The 22,234-nt window shown below is 41.6% G+C and overlaps 1 protein-coding gene across 1 annotated transcript; it reads right to left on the reverse strand.

Annotated features, from left to right (window-relative positions):
* Nucleotides 1-1,203: 1,203 nt before the first annotated feature.
* LOC143538228 (BTB/POZ domain-containing protein At1g55760-like) lies at nucleotides 1,204-4,016 on the reverse strand. Its single transcript, XM_077031832.1, has 4 exons — nucleotides 3,782-4,016; nucleotides 2,721-2,866; nucleotides 2,536-2,654; nucleotides 1,204-1,809 (listed from the first exon to the last, which is right to left on the reverse strand). The coding sequence occupies exons 1-4, from the start codon at nucleotides 3,898-3,900 to the stop codon at nucleotides 1,207-1,209; spliced, it is 987 nt and encodes a 328-aa protein (XP_076887947.1). The 5' UTR covers nucleotides 3,901-4,016; the 3' UTR covers nucleotides 1,204-1,206.
* Between the last annotated feature and the right edge of the window lie 18,218 nt (nucleotides 4,017-22,234).

A 22,234-nucleotide genomic window follows, 5' to 3' on the forward strand; every position in this document is an offset into this window, starting at 1 on the left:
CTTAATATGAGAAATCTCGTTGACAACAACATTAGTACTACTTAATCTTAGAACGGTTGCTATGATCAAACTTAATAATCAGAGTCTAAAGCAAGAAACTCAAAACTAATTTTCAGCGACACCAAGCTACAATAATGTAATCGGATATCTCTACATCGTGACCTATTCTTTAGGCAAAAATAAATTACATATAGCTTTATTTGGGTCACCTCAATTTCGACTACGGGTATCTTTATATATATGGTTTTAAAGTTTAAAATTAAATTACATCGAAACAGAAGGCAAGTGGGCAACAAGCTGCGCCGCTACCCCTTTTTGAATCGCAAAACCTAATCTTTTAAAAACTACATTTGCGGATCTTGGAGTCATAACATTGTTTGTCCCCACCACTTGCTCGTTTCACTGCAACACTGTTACAGTTGCTCCACCACTTCTGTCGTCCACCATAAAAAATCATAGTGGGTACTTTTTTCTAAAACGACCTACAATTTTAACCCAACCACTTCCAATTGAGCCTGGACTTTTGTTGACCCACACAAAGTTTGCTCAGAACCCGTATCGACTCATCAGTCATCACTCGAGCCATCCGACCTCCCTGATTGCTAGGACTAGCTGTCTCTATAACGAATAAAACAAGCACCCATTAATATTAGTTGTTATCCTATATTAAGCAACTATAGGTACAATAGTCTAGTGAAGCTTTATTCTTTTGCAGAATCCTAAACCATTCAACTTGAATCCAAGTCACCCAAGGAATATGCTTTCTTTAACAAAAGGTGCATCATAATATTCCTCTTTATATTCTTATATGCTCAAATATTCCTCTCAGTCACTCTTATTATTTAATTGTGGGTTCTTAACACATATAGGTGAAGCTGCAAAGAAACAAAAGGGTTCAAGCCCATGATTCAGGCAACACCTGTTTCGGAACCATGGCTCGGTTCATCAAGCTAAGGTCCTAAGAAGGTGAGTGAATTATTTACTAATCACTTGATCTACAATCATCATAACCATAAACACAATTCAAGCATAATCTTTTCACTGAACAAACTATTTTGTACATTTTTATACTACAAGTACAAATTATGTACAAAACAAATCTTGGGCACAGCTTGTTTTCATAAATCAACATATACAGCAAATAATCAACTTACCAATAATGTCACATATATACATATCTATATATTTACAAGCTGAGCAAATTACTCAGAAACCTTTCCACACCGAAAGAACTTCATTAAACACATCACCAATCAGTTCCCTGTCTGCTGACTGTACAAACATAGTGAAATCTTCTAGAATATCAAATATCTTACCGAACTTCACAAGATACCGCATGCAGCAAATCTTCAACTTTGGTAGATGATATAAAGAAGCATTCTGAAGCCTTTCAAGCACATTGTTCGTATCAATATCGTCTAACAAACTTTCATGACATGCGTCTTTTAAATCCATGACATCATATTTATCGGCTACTCTAAGAAGATCGAGCCTATGAGTAATAAAATCTTGGTCTATGATGTTACCGTATATGTAGTTTAAGAAAACTTGGCAAGTTTCAATGGACATGTCGGATATGTTTATTACAGACATTTCTTTTTCTTTTAGGTCATGGGAGAACATGCTTTTTAAAACCGGTGACCTGGCAGCAAGGACGGCCCGGTGAGCCCCAATGCTTCCGTTAGAAGCGTTGATGATGATATCGGTGTGAATACTTTCTGATAACATTTTTCCAATGGACGAAAGTGCTGTAGCTTGTGAATATTTGTGTGTGAAATGTTCTGTCCACACGGAGCAAGATTCACCACCCTGTTGCATCATGTCACACCAAAATGGTCATTTAGGGATGTACATGTAAAATGGCCTATACAAATAACTAGAAATTGATTATTTGACCACTAGATGATTAAATTGTCACTACAAACTGAGTATGTTCCACTTGAAAACACAATAATGAAATACTCACTTTCATAATATCACCTTCATGTTGAACTCATTTCTTAAGGCTAATTAGTCAACTAGTAACTCTAGTCTTCTTAAGATGGTGATGATCAATAGATGATGGCGTTTGTACCGTGATTTAAGAGAGAAAATATGAAATAGTTATTGAAGGATATAGGACCGCTAGTTCCAAGTATCAAACAACATAAATCATTGTCGTTACTGGTCAAATAACTTTTATTTGGTTTAAAAAGGTGGCAACAAGAAAATATCGCCACACGTCCTATGTTTATTCGTTTTACCTCGTCTACATGTCTTTGTTTTCTCTTTCCTCTATGTGACATATCACATCTAGCTTTGTTATATTTAGTAAAAACCTATTTTTCAATGCAAGTCATATAAACAACTTTTATTGGTATAATAAGCTCGCATGACATCAACCCATGACCTAAATCTTCTAATTACTAACGTCTAAAGTTAGCTCATCAACCGACAACAACATACCTTCCGGTTCACCAACCAATTAGTAACAACCTATTAAACACGCCATTCAAAACCATAAAACATAACCAAAGAGAATGGTGGTAGAATTACGTTTGGAGGCGCGATCTTTAGATCAAGAAACTCAACATCTATGATGAATTTCCCGCCAAGTGGAACCTCGATCGCCCACACGAAATCCTCACTGCTTTTTAGCTGCTTATCTCTAATCTCTGCAATAAAATAGTTAAATTAATATTCTAATGATGTTTGACTTTTATGAAGTCAAAGTTAACTACCTGGATGAACCAAGGCTGTTCTACCTCCCAAGGAACAAACCACTTGTATAACAAAGGAAGCAATTGGAGGTCTGTCTTTATTTAAACTTGATATCTCTGGATACAGTCTGATTAACAAATTACGATTCTTCTCCATAACTAGTCGCCTTCATTTCATTGCATTGAAAAAGATGTTAGTAATATATAATGGGTTGGATAAAACCACAAGAAAAGAAAAACAATAATAATACTAGATTCAAGATTCACATAGAAAATTGTGAATATTGAGAATCTATGGCACCAAGTGGTTCCAACTAGATATTAAATAAAATGATAAAAGAATTGTTCATGAATATATGTTATATACATAACTTTATAGGATAATGTTCATCACAAAATACTAAATTGTTGCAAACTCATAAATAGAAAATTTGTTTATTTTTTCTTTCTAGTTAGCTTTTTACATACAAATGCATATGTTGTGTACATAAAAAACAATTAAGGTGCCATTTGTTCATATATATTTTTTTAATTTGTAAACATTTACCAATACATGTGTACGCTATTTGTAGATAATATAACCCACACATGACTTGCAACCGTATAGATTTTATAAATAAACGTATTCGTTCATATATATTTATTTATATATTTAAAGAAACTAATATATTTCAATCATTATCTTATACTTTAACTGACAAAATAAATTATTTATTTTACTTTTTCCTATAACTCACCCTTAACTTTAGATTCATGACATGAAATGAAATGAAATAAAATAAGAATAAAATAATTAATTAATTATTTTTTTTTCTCTCCCATAACTTTATTTTCCTCAAATAAAGAGAAAAAAAAGTAATCATAATAGTTGTTAGTAATGTTTATGTGAAAATAGAGGGCAAGTATGCAACAAATTGCGTCGTTAAATTGTGAACTCAACCCGTAAACCATCATGTGTAAATTGAACCATAAACCGAGCCAAATATATGTATAATCGGCTTGCTTCAGTTTATGCGGTTGGTTAAGTTGGTTTAGATTGTAAACTTTAAAGTTCCAAAAAACAGGGGAAACAAGAAACATACCAGTTCCATTTGCCAATCTTAAACGGATCCGATTTTCGATACGTAGATGAACCCAACCCATTGATACGCCACTGAGCGAGTCGTGCTGTGGTATCAACACGATAAAGGTTGTCAGTCATCCCGGCAAAGGCAAAGGCCGCAGTAATTTCATTGAAGCAACCGAATATTCCGGACAGCAGCAACTCCCCGTGCTTTCCCAGGTTGTCGTTTAAGGTGTATATAAACTCTTGTACATATAAAAACACACACTCACTTATTCCTTCTTGCCATAATCAAGTGATTAGAATCTGATTAATTTTTTTAAAAGGTGATTAGATTCTCTGCAGGAGACTCAAGAATCTAGAATTTGATTTGATTTGATTTGATTTGATGGGGATATTATGGTATTAATGTTGGTATAATAGTAGCAGCCAGCCACTGGTAGGAAAATAATATAAACAAAGAGTGACGAGTGATCAAGGGTGGGCGTTGACAATACTCGTTGGCTATGCCATTTTAAAAGTCATTTAAGATATTTAGTTTAGCACGTTATGTTACAATAATAAGCCTTAATTTTCTTTTAATGGCAGTAAACAAAGAATTGTCTCGGTATTTCGTACGATGTGACCCAATGACAAAAGGTTACCGCTAGTCGTACGGAACTCTTAAACGCCTCTAGGTTATCTCAAGTTCTAGGGAAAATTCACCTGCCCAAAAGCCTAATAGTGGTGAAACATGGGCGCCCTCAGGTTATCTCAAGTTTTGGGGAATCCACCTGCCCAAAAGTCTACTGGTGGTAAGATACGGTCGTCCTCAAGATCGAACCGAAGATCACAATGATCCCAGTCTTTAGTGGTCTCGAGTGGCTTCGTACACTATCACGCCTTCATCGGACCCGACAAAAAGTTGTCTCGAAAGGGGTATCCATCCTGATCATCCCGCTCATCTTAAGGGTCTAATGAAAAATTAAATTTATCAACAAGAAAAACATTTAAAATTCAAACTACATATTAACCTAAACAATTAACATTTTTCCCACGCAAATTTATCCCCTATTCTCTCTGTACACCTAAATCTTCTTAGACAAACATTAATCCTTCACGCAAAGTTAGAGGTTCGAAGAAACCGTGAGCTGGTAGTTCTCATAATTCCAAATCAAATCAGCAAATGTCGTCCTAATTGGAGTTCGGGACATATGCGAATTAAGCGTTGTCCCATTCCAAAACTTATTGCAACCAATAGATACTCCACCGAACCAGCATTCGGGATTTGTTGACCTTTTGTCAAACTCTATGTTCAACTCACACAACGCACAAAATTTCCAACCTCCGCAACAATTCCAACACCTTCAATAACGACACTACCGCCCGCAACAATACAAACATCCAAACTACTTTAACTACCGCCAACACAAAGAGTTGATGAATCCGACAAATGAAGAATTCAAAGAGTACACCGAACCCACCTATTTTTTTTCTAAACAAGGTTAATTTACCTCCATATATGTCTATTTTACATGTTTATTGATTAAATTTATTTAATTCCTATTTGTAGTAGATTGTATGCTATAACTTATTTGTTTTTTAATAGTTAATTGCATGATTTATATATTTTTGGTGGTATGTGTGTATGTAGTGTGTATAATGTAATGTACACACAAAATGGATGATGTTATGTATTATTTGTAGAGTGCGAACAAACAAGTATAAGTTGCTTGTTGAATATTATAACCGCAAATTGAAATGTGGGGTTAAGTGATTAGTGATGGAATCTTTCAGGTATTAAAAATATCGCAAGTTGGGATAGGATGAATATTATGCAATTGGACAAGAAAAGAATCCTTTTATGTGGGCCATCCCTACATCATTTTGATCATCTAACTTTTGAGTACCAAAATCTCAAGAAACCTCTTCTACTTTTATAAGAAAAAAATGTTGTTGGAGTTGCACCGATTGCTTAAAATGCAATATATATCTCATTAAATTTTCATTATTCTAGGTACAAGTGTTTTATACGATTTTTGTAAAGCTTAGCATAAAATTGGTTTAAAAAAGAATGTGTCCCTACATAGTACATACATATATATTTGTGTGTGGGGTTTAGTCTAAATTGCTAGGAACCAACCAAGGCTGATATCTCTAATGTGATAAGGGTAATCGAGTAAAAAATATCTATTTAGTTTTTTATGACATGTTATCAAGAGTTAAGACTATGTAGGATATAAATCTAAAGGTGTTTTTACCTTTTCAAATTTTAAAGAGACCTAACTCATTTAATAATAAAAATTTAATTTTAAATATTATATATATTATAAAGCATATAACAATTACCTCACATAACATGTTATTCATCAAAGTTCTAATTTCTTTGCAGCTTGTACAAGTCCCTCATGCATTGTTTTTACCTGTCGTGTAGAAGCACACTTTTGCCACATTAGGCATCTGCACCGATTGCTTGACATGCAAGGCACAAACGTAATCGCTTATTTACTACCTCGTTAAAATTTTAATACAGCTGGTGCACGTGTTTCACACGGTTCTCGCGATTCTTAACATAAAATTGGTGCGAAAAAGAATGTGTCCCTATGTATGATATAGATGTGAAATTTAAAGAGACATTTTTAGTTAATAATAAAATATTGATTTTCTATATTTACTTTCGAATGCTAGATTCCAAAATATTTCAAATATATATAAAATTATTTAATAATCTTATTTCTGTAACACGTTGAGCCATTTCAGGTTCATTGGTTATTAATACAACATATCTATTTAGTGAGACTGTCATTAATTGTTACATTCAGGGTTCGTAATGTGTCAGATTGGGGACGAGTTTAGGTATATATTACAAATCTCATACCTGTCTCAAAGCCGTGAATTTCTAAAAAAGTGATCTCAAATCTCTAATGTGACGGGTATTACTCGTTCCAAATGTATCAGGTTTCGGAATTTCAAAAGTAATCGAAACCTGCCTCACATCTAGCTACAATGCCTACAAACTAGTATGTTTGACAAAATATAGGAAAGCGTCAAACAGATTTGTATCAATCAACCCTGCCGATTCAATGTTAAGTTGTTGACACAGTCACACAACACATATGTTAACCGATAATATCTTATATTATTGGAATTGTATTTTTATATTATTTGTAATTATCATGTGCTTAAAATAAGATCGAATAGTTTGTTGTAATTGGTTAGGTCCTCCTCTTTTATCTCTTGATTTTGTATTATTGAAGGAGACTTTATTGTAAATAGAGATCATCGAGATATCCTTTCTCTCACATGGTATCATTCACACCGGCCGGAATTTAATTTTTTTCCAGCAACCATCCTTTTTCCTTCCCTGTTCTCGAACATGGGAGACAAATATGATCCAAAACCCAAGTTTTACACCCCGTTTACACCATTACTAACATCCAAAACAAGGTCCGTGTTCTTGATGGAGTGAAGGTTTCTTACTCCTCCTGGCTGAAACTCTTTCAACTCCATGCTAGAGGGTACGATGTTCTACATCACATCGATGGTACGCCAGCCCCCGACAAGACACACGCAGATTACCCCTCCTGGATGAAGATTGATGTGATGGTCCTTCAATGGATCTACGGGACACTTTCGAATGATCTCCTTGTTCGGGTCCTTGAGAGCGAGTCCACTTCCCTCGCGGCATGGAATCGTGTCAAAGGTATCTTCCTAAACAACAAGGGATCACGAGCCGCCGCCCTAGAACACGAGTTCACCAACCTATCCCTCAAAGCTATGACCTCACTTGAAGCCTACTGCTAGCGCCTTAAGGAATTGGCAGATCAACTTGCTGATGTTGACTCACCGGTTAGTGAACAAAGACGGGTTCTCCAACTTGTTCGCGGTCTTCCACAAGAATATGACACGGTGGCCTCGTTCCTTAATCAAACCCTCCCGTCTTGGGAAAATGCTTGTAGTATGTTGCAACTTGAAATGCAACGACAACATGCTTGGGAAACAAACGTTCCAACACCTTTTGTAGCTGCTGCCATTGGAGAACATCCGTTTGTCGCTCCTGTGCCAAAAGAAAACAGTAACCGTGGACCTCCAAATTCCCAACGTAGGCCAACTAACAATAGGGGCAGCCAATCCAGGAACAAGCTCAATATTCGCCTTAAAGTTATGGAGACACTATCTATATGGAGTAAAGTTTATCGTGTACACTGATCATAAAAGTTTAAAACACATCTTTGATCAAAAGGAACTTAACATGCGTCAAAGAAGATGGATGGAAACCCTAAATGATTATGATTGTGAAATCATCTATCATGAAGGAAAAGCAAATGTAGTAGTTGATGCATTGAGTCGCAAAGAACATGAAAAATCCAAGAGAGTTAGAGCCTTAAGACTGAAACTACAAATAGATTTAATTGCACAAACCAAGGAGGCTCAAAAGAAAGCAATAGAAGAAAATAAAATCTCCGAAGAAAAGCGTAATGGTACAATCGACTCTTTAGTTAAAGGAGATGATGACATACTCAGACTTGGAAACAGAATTTGGGTACCAAAGATTGAGGATTTACGTGAAAGGATTATGAGTGAAGCTCATCGATCAAAGTATATGATGCATCCCGGTAGTGATAAAATGTATCAAAATCTTAAACCAAACTACTGGTGGAACGGGATGAAAAAGGATATTGCTCTGTTTGTAGCCAAATGTTTAACATGTTTGCAAGTTAAGGCTGAGCATCAGAAACCTTCAGGGTTGCTACAACAACCTGAATTACCTGTATGGAAATGGGAGATGATAACAATGGATTTTATTACAAAACTCCCTAAGACTACTCGTCAGCATAATGCTATTTGGGTCATAATTGATAGGTTAACCAAGTCTGCTCATTTCATACCTATCAATGAATCTTACTCTATGGATAGATTGGCACAAATATACGTAAACAACATAGTATCATTACATGGTGTACCATTATCTATCATATCTGATCGGGATAGTAGATTTACTTCACATTTTTGGAAAAGTTTCCAACAAGCGTTAGGAACTCAACTGAATTTTAGCACTGCTTATCATCCTCAAACTGATGGGCAGAGTGAGAGAACAATTCAAAGGCTTGAAGATATGCTCCGAGCTTGTGTGATTGATTTAGGAGGAAGTTCGGATGATCACCTTCCTTTGATGGAATTCTCGTACAATAATAGTTATCACACGAGTATTCAAGCCGCACCTTTTGAAGCATTGTATGGACGGAAATGTAGAACGCCATTGTGTTGGTTTGAAACCGGAGATAATCAAATGTCTGGACCTGAGATAGTCCAAGAAACAACAGATAAGATATTGCAAATCCGTGAACGACTTAAAACGGCAAGAGACCGGCAAAAGAATTATGTTGATGTTCGCCGTAAACCGTTAGAATTTCAAGTAGGCGATAAAGTTTTATTAAATGTTTCACCATGGAAAGGTGTTGTACGATTCGGCAAGAAAGGAAAACTAAGTCCGCTTTTTGTTGGACCATTTGAAGTGTTAGAACGAATCGGTGCTGTTGCTTATCGCTTGCGACTGCCAGAAGAGATGAAAGGAATACATGATGTATTTCATGTTTCTAACTTACGAAAATATCTAGCTGACGAAACTTTAGCTATGACTTTAAAGGATGTTGAAATCAATGAGAATCTAAAATTTGTAGAACAACCTCTACAAGTTGAAGATTTCCAAGTAAAGAGACTTAAACGTCGAAAGCTAAAGTTAGTCAAAATAAGGTGGAACTCCCGAAGAGGACCAGAATTTACTTAGGAGTTAGAATCGGAAATGAGAAAGAAGTATCCACATCTGTGGTAGCGAATCTCGAGGACGAGATTCATTCCAATGTGGGGAGGATGTAACTCCCACAAAGTTTAGGTCCAATTTTGACAATTTTATAAAGGTAAAGGACCAAAAATAATTATGAGAAAGATAATGGGAAAAAGTATGATAAAGAAAAGAAACCATATTATGTTAAGGGAATAAGTAAGGAAACTCCATCCCACATGGAAGGTGGGAAAGAAATAAAAGCACTTTATAAGGAAGGAGTTTTCCATGGTAATATTCTTATGGGGCTAACCACTCTCACTAGTCCTAGCGGAGGGTGCGAAGCACCCGACGCGCAGGCGCACGGACACGGACTCAGACTCGGGAGATGGGCGTATTGTGGCGCTTTGATGGCGCACTTGGCACTTCGCACGCTCGCATCGCCGCGAGCCGCATAAGGGTCGCTTTAGTATTTTTGAACTGTGGAAGATAAACCAAGAAGCAACAAGATACTAAAGTTTAAGGACTAAAAATAAAAATTCTGATTTCCAGACCCATCGCGCTACGTGACGGGTATACTGATTAGATCATCGCGCTACGCGATGCAGTTTCCCATGAGTTTAGAAAAAGGGGCGTCGCGCTACGTGATGGTCCAGAAGGAAGGGGGTATCGCGCTACGCGATGACCCGGTTAAGTAACCGGATCAACCACGTGTTAACACGTGGCAATCTCTGGTGGAATGCGGCGTCGCGCTACGCGATGGCCAGGAGGAAAACCCCATCGCGCTACGCGACGGTTCCCAAAACTTTGCCTATAAAAGGGGGCTACGGGTTTTAAGCATTCTCATTCCAAAATCACCTTTCTTTACACACACATAACCTTGGGGAACGTGCCCGGCCATTGTGAAGTTCCATGGTCCCGATTTCTCGTAAAACATGCATGAATTGAAGTTCTAACGCTCTGTTGAATGGTTAAGCGAGTTTAAAACAAGGTTCTGACGGTTTAAGTAGAAGTGCTATTTGTACAAGGCTTAGGCAAATCAAAATACCCGCGTAAGGTAGGGATTCTGCTTAAGTTATTATTTTATTATTATTTAATGGCTTAGACCCTAGTCAAGGGTATAGTCTATACCTTGATCAAGTAAGTAAGTGAAATATAGGCTTTCATAAGATAAGATTATGATGAAACGTTACTCTTTATTTTTATAAAGATGTTACTTATGAAAGAAGAAACTTGATATATACGTTTCTTCATGATGAAGAAACGTAGCATATAAATGTTTTGTAAAATAAAATGAATATCAAGGTAAAAGTTATGCAAATAGACTTAAGGTCTATAGCTAGATTGTAGATCTAGTTATTTATAGAATGTTATTCTCGTACTATAGGTCCGAGATAAAGATCAGACATCTGTTGGTGAGAAATCTTGAAATCAACAAAAGGTGAATACGTCCAAACCTTTTTATAGTGTGAAAGGTTTTATGACGTGAATACGTCTATGTACTGTATATTTTGAAAAGATATTTACTCTTTGAAACTATGGACTGTTATCCATATGTAAAAGAGTTATGGAAATATTTGCATGAGGGTTGGTTCAAATCCTCTAAAACGTTTTGATACAAGGTAGTACTAAACACTCAGACTAAAATACACATGTGTCTGAATCCTTACATATATGTACTGTAGTGGGCACACTGCAGACATACTGAACATGAGACAAATGACTGTCTCTAGGGCGAGTGAAGTCCGATTATGTGGTTTGTGCGTATGTTTAGTTCCGATGAGATGGGATTGAGACCCACTGAGTCGTTGAACACTATTGGTGTTGTGTCATTACGAATTGTGAAAACATTTTTGAGTCAGCGTATTCACCAGCATATAGCTGACGTATTTTGAAATTGTTTTCAGGTAATCAAGAGTAAGGAATAGTGATGGATATGCCAGTGAAGATAGAAGAACACTAGGCATAGTTTACAGCTGGTGGCTCAGCAAATTTTGTATTGAGGCATATATATATATATATATATATATATATATATATATATATATATATAACTTGTTTTTTTTTAAAAAACAAGTAATTTTGTATAACAAACAAGGGTATTTAATTCCCTATGTTATGAAAGTAAATATTTTAAAATAACATTTTCCGCTACAAACTTTGATAAATTGACAAAAGTGGTACCAACTGTGGGTCACACGCCTAGGCCCGAAGGCGGGGTGTGACACATGTGACTTACGATCAACTTGACACTTTTTTCCTCGTATTCTCCAATATCGTTATTATTTGTAGGTAATGGCAACAAAATACCAGTTATTGGATCGGGTAACGCCACTATACCAACACCATCTAAATTGTATACACTAAAATCCGTTTTGTTTAACCCCAATATTATTAAGAACCTTGTTTCTGTCCGACAATTTAACCTTGATAATTATACTTCTATTGAGTTTGACCCGTTTGGTTTTTCTGGGAAGGATTACAAGGATGGGACGATCCTGAGTCGTCACAATAGTTCGGGTCCACTTTACCCGTTCACCAATCATGCTTCCACTGCTACCGCTTGTTTTACTTCTGCTCGAGAGTCTCTTTCATGGCACAACCGACTTGGACACCAGTTATTGGATCGGGTAACGCCACTATACCAACACCATCTAAATTGTATACACTAAAATCCGTTTTGTTTAACCCCAATATTATTAAGAACCTTGTTTCTGTCCGACAATTTAACGTTGATAATTATACTTCTATTGAGTTTGACCCGTTTGGTTTTTCTGGGAAGGATTACAAGGATGGGACGATCCTGAGTCGTCACAATAGTTCGGGTCCACTTTACCCGTTCACCAATCATGCTTCCACTGCTACCGCTTGTTTTACTTCTGCTCGAGAGTCTCTTTCATGGCACAACCGACTTGGACACCCAGGTCAACCCGTCATGGAGTGTCTTCGTTTAAATAAATTTATTACTTGCAATAAACAGTCATTTCCTTTTATTTTTCATTCGTGTCAAGTGTCCAAACATAAACGATTACCGTTTTCGGATTCAGTTTCTAATACTTTGATGCCATTTGCTATTTTACATTGTGATTTGTGGACTTCTCCTATCTTAAGTCATGCAGGGTATAAATATTATATGGTTTTGGTGGATGATTTCACAAAATACACATGGGTTTATCCTCTAAAATTCAAATCTGAAAAATTCACTAAGTTTGCCCATTCTCATGTTTTTGTCAAACCCAATTTAAAATGAACATACAATTATTACAATGTGACATGGATGTCACTATTGTATATTGTGATAATATATCGGCAGTGTACCTAACCGAAAACCCGGTACAACACCAAAGGACTAAACACTTTGAACTCAATATCCATTTTGTCTGAGACAAAGTTAGAATTGGAGATGTACGTGTTTTGCACATTCCCACCGATTACCAATATGTGGATATTTTTACTAAGGGCCTACCGAAGCACCTCTTCACCCGCTTTCGATCCAGTTTGTGCCTTCGATTCACTACTGCTCACACTGCGGGGGAGTGTTAACCGATAATATCTTATATTATTGGAATTGTATTTTTGTATTATTTGTAATTATCATGTGCTTAAAATAGGATCGGATAGTTTGTCACTTTGTTGTAGTTCAGCAGGGGTGGCTCGTGGGACAGTGAAAACAAGTTAGGGCTTTAGGCCCATACTTAATTAAGGCCCCCAAGTTTAAAAAGACATTATATGTAGATATATTATAATGGGTAAAGGAAACTAAAAGTAATGTATTGTTGCTGTGGTAGGCTTGGTTGTTACTAAAATATAGGTTATGAGTTCAAAATTTTTAATAAGCAATTTTTTTTCTTAACAATTGTCATGAAAAAGGCCCCAATATCTTGTTTTGATTTAGGTCTCTATATTCGTTGAGCCGGCCTGTTTAGTTGGTTAGGTCCTCCTCTTTTATCTCTTGACTTTGTATTATTTAAGGAGACTTTATTGTAAATAGTGATCATCGAGATATCCTTTCTCTTACCACATATACATTAATAAAGGAGTGAAAGCAACAAGGTTTTCATGACGTTAGCCAAATCATGGTGACTCATCGTCCTTTGTAAACACGGAACGTTTCAAGATATTTTACATGTTCCTTTCTTTTTAAAAGAAAAAAAATAAGTGGCAATTGAAATACATGCATGTTTAAAATAAATAGATCGAGACCGCATATAGAAAAAAAAAGTGATAAAATATATTAGAATCGAAAACTGAATTGTACAGTGCTAGTTCGCTGTTGGTTTATAACTACATGACTAGTCTAATATTCACCCACAAGTTAAAGATGGTTGAAGAGGTAGGTCCCAGCAGAGCCCAGTTAGACCCGCAAGACTCACCTTAAACAGGGACGTCTGCGCAGAGACCAACTGGATCCGCAGGACCAACCATGCTCAGAGACGTGACGTCCTTACGCGCAGTACGCAAGCTGGTCCCGCAGGAAATGCCTCCCAATGGTGAAGGACTCCGCCTGTCCCCGCAGCCTCGGATACAAGCCATTAGGGAAGGCCACCCGCGCAGCATGGCTACACGCACAAGGCACTTAGCTCTCAATCGTTCAGTGTCACCTGAAGGAATGAGCCAAGCCGGGAGCAATCCCGCACAAAGGCGGGAGGGGGAAAACTCCCGCCTAAATGAGCCAGTCCGTATGGAGGATCTTTTGTGTGATACCTGACGAGGTACAGACAAAAGATCTGACCAAGAATGCGACAGCTCACTGACAGCAGCATGGCAGACAGCACGCCACAGCACTGTGACCAATAGCCGCCGCCTACCCACCAACTCCTGCCATACCACGTGCCTAGCCTGTAGTTGGCAGAAGAGGAAGAGTGCACGACACGCCTGCTCTGTGTCAGCCGCTACCTATCCACCACTCACAGGCAGGGCACGTGCATAGGTTACAGTTGGTAGCGTGTTGGGCCGGCTAAACCCCTTGGAAACCTACCTTCGGCTATAAATACCCCAAATGGTATGACCATCTCATCTTATGATATCTTATTACATTATCATCATATATACCTGATATCTGCTCTAGCAATCTCTTAATATACTTTTATATTTAAAGAGCAATCTAGTCTGATTCTCACGCCGGAGGGTGGTCACAAGGAGGAACCCCCCCCTTCTCAGTGACGAGCTCACGGTGTCTGTTTTGCAGGTTATCAGAAGAACCATCTTCCAAGGGTCTAACCCCTCGTGGGAAACATCTCTCCAACCCCCAGGTTACCAGTAATCTGCCCAGGGTTCGGTTAGTGTTTCTTCATTGGCGCCATCCGTGCATAAAGCTAGAACTACAATTTTCTCCAGTTTTTCCAAAACTTTATACAAAAGATGGTTAGAGAAATTCCGGTAACCACAACCCCAGCTATTGGGGGGAATACCGGCAACACAGTTTTTACAAACACTACTCCGGCTACCGAAGCCGGAGCAAGTGAAGTAAATTTTACGAACACTACCCCACTTACTAAAGCAGGGGCAAGTGCAGTAAATGACCGCCTACTGGGATCCACCGATACCCAGTTTGAAAAACGAAGACTCCCCCGCCAGACTCTCGACGAAGTCAAGGCATGGGCGGAGGCACGACAAAAGGAATTCCAGGCTGAGTTGAACGAACGCTTGCGTTCCGTGCAACAGGCCGACGAATTCGAATACTGGGAGGATGACTCGGAGGAATCCGACTCCGACGCGAACCCTCGTCATAAGGCAAAAGGGAAGCGTAAAGAAACGGAAACCCAACCGAAAAGGCATTTTGGACAAGCCTTCAAACCAAAAAGCATAGATGGAAGTCCACGAGACTTCTCTAAAACGTTCAGACCAAACGTTACAAATGCAGGAACGTCCAAATTTGCAAAGGACATTGCTGAAGCAATTGCCCCGAAAAGTGCTAAACAAATGCCTAACATAGGCACATATGACGGCCTATCTGATCCAGACGACCATTTGAACAGGTTCATAGCGGGGGCAACCGTTAGCAATTGGACGGAACCCACGTGGTGTTACATGTTCCAAATGACGCTGGTGGGGGCTGCTAGGGCTTGGTTTGATCGTTTACCGGTTAACCACATTTACGACTGGGCAGACTTCCAGCAGAAGTTTAGCCAACACTTCAGCCAGCAGCGAAAGTATACCGAGGAGCAATGGACAATCCTCAAATGCACACGGGAAGAAGATGAATCTCTGCCAAACTTCATCACTCGCTTCAACTCAAAGAAGTTAAGTTTGGGCAATATCAGCGAGGATCTTGTTCGCGCAGCCTTCATCCAGGGCGCGCAAGACCCAGAGCTTATCCGCACCCTAACGGGTAAAGATGGAATGCCATCCACATGGGATGGCATCATGACAGCAGCCAAACGCTATGCGGAAACGGAGAAGCAACTGGGTAGAGACCTTCCGCAGAACACAAACCTTTACACCCAGAGGACGAGAGAGGACAACGTCCTCACCGCCCGGTTGAACAAAAAACGGAAGCAAGGCATTTGGCAGTCAAGGGTAAACTTTGACACCTCATCCGGCTTACAACACCGATTGGGTGAAAGGGATAATGTAAAGCCGCACCGGAACCCCAGATGGACGCCACTTACCAAAAGCGTCACTGACATATTTGCTACTGAAGAGCTCCCATGGCCAAAGCCTCCAGAAATCCGACATCGTCACGATGCTGATCGGAGCAAGTACTGTGATTATCACAGAACAAAAGGCCACAACACCGAAGAATGCATAGACGTAAAAGACATGGTCGAAACATTCGTCAGAGATGGGACGCTCGCGCACCTCGTGGCGAAATAAAAGCTAGGCAGGCGAGTGCGTATAGAACCCCAGCTGGGGAAAACACGAACCAATTTCAGCTTCAAAATCGAGACTACATGCTGCGTAAAGAACGAGATCCCGAACCAGGTGCGTATCGGCTCGATGGCACTCCCATCCCAACATGGAAGGGAGTTCAATTACACAGTTTGCATGTAATCAATTCCAATTTGTAAAGAGAAGGCCAAGAGCCACTTCTAATGGAAATGATTCTCTTTAAGAATATCGAAGCTGATGATTTTACATTTATACTTTTCTGAACACTAATATGCCGGTTTTCACCGCATAATTACGTGAAGTCATTGCATGGGAAGGCGGTCCTACCCGCACGAACCCAATAACGTGACAAACCTTCACGCAGGTCAGTTGAAGGGGAAAAAGTTCAGCACCCAAAAATGAAAGTGCCGGTCTATCCGCATGAATCATTAAGGAAACTGAATAATAACCTGTCAACAACCGCGCGTCGAACGGTTAAAACTATCCAACACTGGTGACGACATTCACATTACGTGAAGTCGTTGCGTGGGAAGGCGGTCTTACCCGCACGAACCCAATAACGTGGCAAACCTTCACGCAGGTCAGTTGAAAGAGTTCATCCCATTAAATGAAAGTGCCGGTCTACCCGCACAATCACGAAAGAGGAAGCAAAACTTCACACCTATTATCAACCACGTTCAAAGGTTAACTTATCCTCAAAAGATGAGAAACCTACACGCAGGTCAGATAAGGGTAAAGTTCTGCCATCCTACTAAGTGCAAGTGACGGTTCTACCCGCATAATCACGAAAGAGGAAGCAAAACTTCACACCTATTATCAACCACGTTCAAAGGTTAACTTATCCTAAAAAAGTAAGAAAAACCAGCACGCAGGTTAGATAAAAGTTAAAGTTTAGCCAGCCTACCAAGTGCAAGTGACGGTTCTACCCGCACAATCACGAAGGAGGAAGCGAAACTTTAACCCACTATCAACCACGTTCAAAGGTTCTTATTCTGAACACTTGGAAAATTGCTAATTTAAACATGCAAGTCATAAGTTTATAAAGCAAGGAACCCAAAGAAGGAAATAACAGTCTTATACGCAAAAAGATTAATATTTCAATGATGTATTACAACAGTGGCCGGGTAACTACCCGCCTAAAAGAAATCTATACAAAGCAAAGTCTATCCTAGCGGTGGGAAGAGATCTTCAGGATCAGGCTTCAGGGCCACCTCCGCTTGGACCAGCACCGTCTGAGCGTGGCTGCCCAAGGAAAGCCTTAAGGATGTTTAGCCCATCATCAGCAGCAGCAGCCTCATTCACCTTCTCCACCACTGGATGCGGGAAGGCAGCGTACTGGTTCACAGCTTGGTCATAAGCAGCTTCAGTATTAACATTGAATAAAGGGAAGTTGGAGGGCGGAAAGCCTCTCTCAGCAAACCCTAGACCAAGCAGGAAGCCAGTCTTCTCCCCATCCTCATGAGAAGCGTTGAGGGCTGCGCTCATCGCATCGTCATAAGAGGTCTCTGAAAGGACCCGACGCGCAACCTACAAAAGAATACAAGTTAGAACATTCTCTAATTACGAGCGGAAAGCGTAAAGAAAAAGATAAAGATACCTGAGGCAACGCTTCTCGAAGCAGCCATTGGAGGGTAGCTTGACTTTCTTTGTAAGCACGTTCGGCTCCGTTTTTATCAAGGTTGGCAAGTTGAACTTCCTTGGCGGCAGCCTCTTCGACGCTTTTGAGTTTCCTTTCAGTGCGGTCAAGCACCCCCCTCTGGTCAAGGATGTCCTGCAGCTTCTTGGCATCTTCCATTGCCAAGGCGTCATGAGCATGCTGAAGAGCCTTTAATTTGCATTTAAGCTGCTCATTCTCTTCGCGAAGCGGCTCAGCAACAGCTTCAGCCTTGGCAGCCCTCTCAGTTGAGTTTCGCGCAGCCTCCTTAGCCAGCCGAAGCTGTTCATTCACAGCTTGGGCAGCCTTGGAGCGGGCCTCGAGTCGCGCCTGGACTTCAACCTCGAGGGCCTTGAATGCCTTCTCCTTCTCGGCTGCGGCAGCGGCCAACTGCCGGTTCTCCTCCCGAAGAGCCCGCGCTTCAGATATATCTTTGGCGCGAGCTGCTTTTAACTTGTCGTTTTCACGACAAAGCAGCTCGACGCGGGGCTGCGTTCGGGCCTGGAGAACCCGAAGCTCATTGGTTAGCCTACCCTCTTGGTAGCTAGCCATGGCTTCCCCCAACGCACCATGAGGAGCAGCGTGGCGAGCCCAGTCCACGCACTCCACAGGGGTGCGAAGGGTTGTTCCTCGGCGTATGTTCCATCTTGGAACATACACTTCATTGGAATCCGACACTGCAAAAGAAACAAAGGCAGTTAGGAAAAGATGATAAAAATATATAAGGGAAAAAGAACCCTACGTACCTGTAGGGTCAATAACAGGCCGATAGCCGCCAAACCCATCACCTGAACCTAAAGGAAATCCATCCAACAGGTCAGGCAGACGGGAAGGTGGCATAGATCGGCGGGAAGCCTGGCGCATACCTGATGGTCCGGCCGTCGGTGGCGGTGGCGCAGGTATAGTGGCAGCCGCTGTGGTAGCCATGTTTGGCGCCACCTTCTCAGCAACAGTAACCGCCGGCTCCGTGAAAGATGCTGTAAAAATTGCACTCACGGCCGGCGGAGACACCTTCTCAGCGGGAACAGCCTCAGGAAGGCTGGAACCAGCGGAAGCAGGCGTAGACGCCTGGGTCGACGCCTCGGGAAGGCTGACCGAGCCTACCGTCATTGGCGGGGGAATACTTGCTCCAACTCCACCCTGGAATGCGTCAACATCCACACCTGCACAAGCAAAAGTGTTAGAAAAATTTATTTGAAACAACAAATCTAGACAAGAATTATGGGGGTACTCACGGGGTTTCTTGAGCTTGAACGCACGGACGAGCGGGGGCGAACCCGATGGAGTCGGCCTCTTGACACCGGTAACCGTCGTCGTCGCTGCCTCCCCGGAGGTAACACCTGCAGCCTCCGGAGCGGTGGTCTCCTCAGCACCGGGCTTCCCCGCCACCTCTGCATTATCTGACTCCGAGTCAGATAGGATTACCGGGTCGGCCGTAGAGGCCACCTTCTCCTTGCCCTTCCCGACGGCAGCCTTTTTCTTCCGCACCAGTAGAGGACCTTCTGCGGATTCCTCAGAAGAAGAAATGTCATGAACTCCAGCAGCAGGCACAGCATTGAGAGGTTCAGGGTAGAAGATAGGCTCACCTGGCCGTCGGTGGCTCAGGATCTCTTGGCCTGGCGGGTAAACCTCCACGAACCGACCCGCGGTCTGCTCTAAGATGGGCAACTCGTTCTCGTCCAGAGCACGAGTACCCATCCGCGCGGGACCATCTTCCTCCCGCGGGTTCAGGAGCGACTGAAGATCGTTCCCCTCTGAAATCAACAAGAAAGTTAGTAAAAATCGAAGTCAGCAAAATGAAACAAGACGTACCATAAGGGACAGAGTTCGAACCATATTCAAGGACGATCGGAACCTTATCCGCATTCGCCGCCTTCCACACCCGGCTCATCCCCAACATCACCATCGCCGACTCCGGAAAACGGAAAACCGGGGACTGGACCCGGGAAATCTTCGAGAACCATTCCGCCTCCTCGTAGTTGAGGGCGGGAAGGTTCGGAAGCGCCTGGCCATTCTTGAACTTCATGGCGATGGGGATGGCGCGAGCGGATATGAAGAAGAACTCTCTTCTCCATGAGCGAAGACTCCGCTCGGTGGTACAGATCTTTAAACCCTTGATACGGGTTGTAAGAGTGTACCACCCTTGGATGCACCTCCATGTATAGAAGGTCATCAGGCGATCAACGAGGGGCTCAAGGCCCAGTATCCGGCACACCCACTCAAAGTGCCGGACCTTGGCAATGGCCATGGGGTGCACCTCTGTCAGGTGCACACCGTGCCTCTCTAGGACACGGTACACAAACTTTGTCAACGGAAACCTAAGGTTCCCGTAGACAAAGAATGCAGCATAAACCCCGATCTTGCCACTAGGGGCATCGTACACAGTATGGTGGGGTTCAGGAAACTCAGGCTCGAGAGACTCGAGCATGAACTTCCTGATGATATACTGGTACAGATCGACGGGAAGAGAGCACTGGCATTCGCCAGCAGTCTTCTGGTCATCAGCATCATGAGAAGACATGGTGGAAGAAAGACGAAAAGAGATTTCAGGGTAAAGCTTTACTGAACAGAAAAATTCGCCGGAAATTACTTGAAAAGAAGAGATGAAAGTGGAAAGTGTGAATTGCAAATAACCCTCTCCCCCTTTATATAGTAATCGCAATTAATGCGGTGAATTTAATGCGGAGGAGAGAGAAATCAAATGTGCAATGAAACTATGACACGTGGCAAAAAGCAAGCTGGCAACAGCTGTTGAAAGGACGTGTGCCAGTAAATTCGCGGCCACGCGCCCGAAAAATCGCTCCCACGCGCCTGAAAAAGCGACTGGAATGACCATGTTCTGTCACGTCACCATAACTTCCTGCACGTCCTGACACAGTCAGAAGAAACCGTCGCACGACGTTTCAAAGGTTTGGACTTATCTTTTCACCAACCTTTCGAATTTCAAAATTCAAAATTTAAAAAGAAGCGGGAAAATACCCCCTTACCTTGGCGAACAAGTAACCATAAGACGGATGCGGGTACAGTGTTAAGGCAAAACCCTTCACATACCTAGCACCCGCAGGGAATTGAAGCCAAAAAAACCTTGGCAAACAAGTAACCATAAGACGGATGCGGGTACAGTGTAAAGGCAAAACCCTTCACATACCTAGCACCCGCAGGGAATTGAAGCCAAGAAAACCTTGGCGAACAAGTAACCATAAGACGGATACGGGTACAGTGTTAAGGCAAAACCCTTCACATACCTAGCACCCGCAGGGAATTGAAGCCAAGTACCTCGGCAACCAAGTAACTATAAGACAGGTGCGGGTACAGTGTAAAGGCAAAACCCTTCACATACCTAGCACCCGCAGGGAATTGACGCCAGGAATACCTTGAGAGTAAAGTAACCGTAAGACGAGCGCAGGTACAGTGTTAAGGCAAAACCCTTCACATACCTAGCGCTCCGCTGGGAATTGAAACCAAGAAGGATCTTCTGGGCAATGCTTGCGGAAACGGAAATAGCATCCCCGCATAGCGGGAACATCGAGAACTACGTTGTTTGAAGCTCCAGGATGGAATTGGTGGTCTTAACATAATTGATCACTATGTTCAAAACTACCAAAACCTCATGGAAAATACATACAACTGGGACTCAATGCTCCTGACTTGCGAGGAGGTTACAGACCTACCCGCATCATACCCAAAGACCAAGCAGGAAACTCGGGCATTTCTGCAAGTGACAAGGACTTCCGCGGAAAGAATCCCCATGGAAAACCTTACAAAACCCTTTTCAAAACCCTTTGCTCAAGTCCAAAAGTTCACCTCACTTCATTAAACACTCATGAGAAGAACATTGGACTGGGGGGACTTGAAGAGGTAGGTCCCAGCAGAGCCCAGTTAGACCCGCAAGACTCACCTTAAACAGGGACGTCTGCGCAGAGACCAACTGGATCCGCAGGACCAACCATGCTCAGAGACGTGACGTCCTTACGCGCAGTACGCAAGCTGGTCCCGCAGGAAATGCCTCCCAATGGTGAAGGACTCCGCCTGTCCCCGCAGCCTCGGATACAAGCCATTAGGGAAGGCCACCCGCGCAGCATGGCTACACGCACAAGGCACTTAGCTCTCAATCGTTCAGTGTCACCTGAAGGAATGAGCCAAGCCGGGAGCAATCCCGCACAAAGGCGGGAGGGGGAAAACTCCCGCCTAAATGAGCCAGTCCGTATGGAGGATCTTTTGTGTGA

This window comes from Bidens hawaiensis, unplaced genomic scaffold (genome assembly GCF_021521415.1).
Source record: "Bidens hawaiensis isolate Kalapana, Puna unplaced genomic scaffold, B.hawaiensis_p1.1 tig00011511_1, whole genome shotgun sequence".
NCBI classification, from domain to species: Eukaryota; Viridiplantae; Streptophyta; class Magnoliopsida; order Asterales; family Asteraceae; genus Bidens; species Bidens hawaiensis.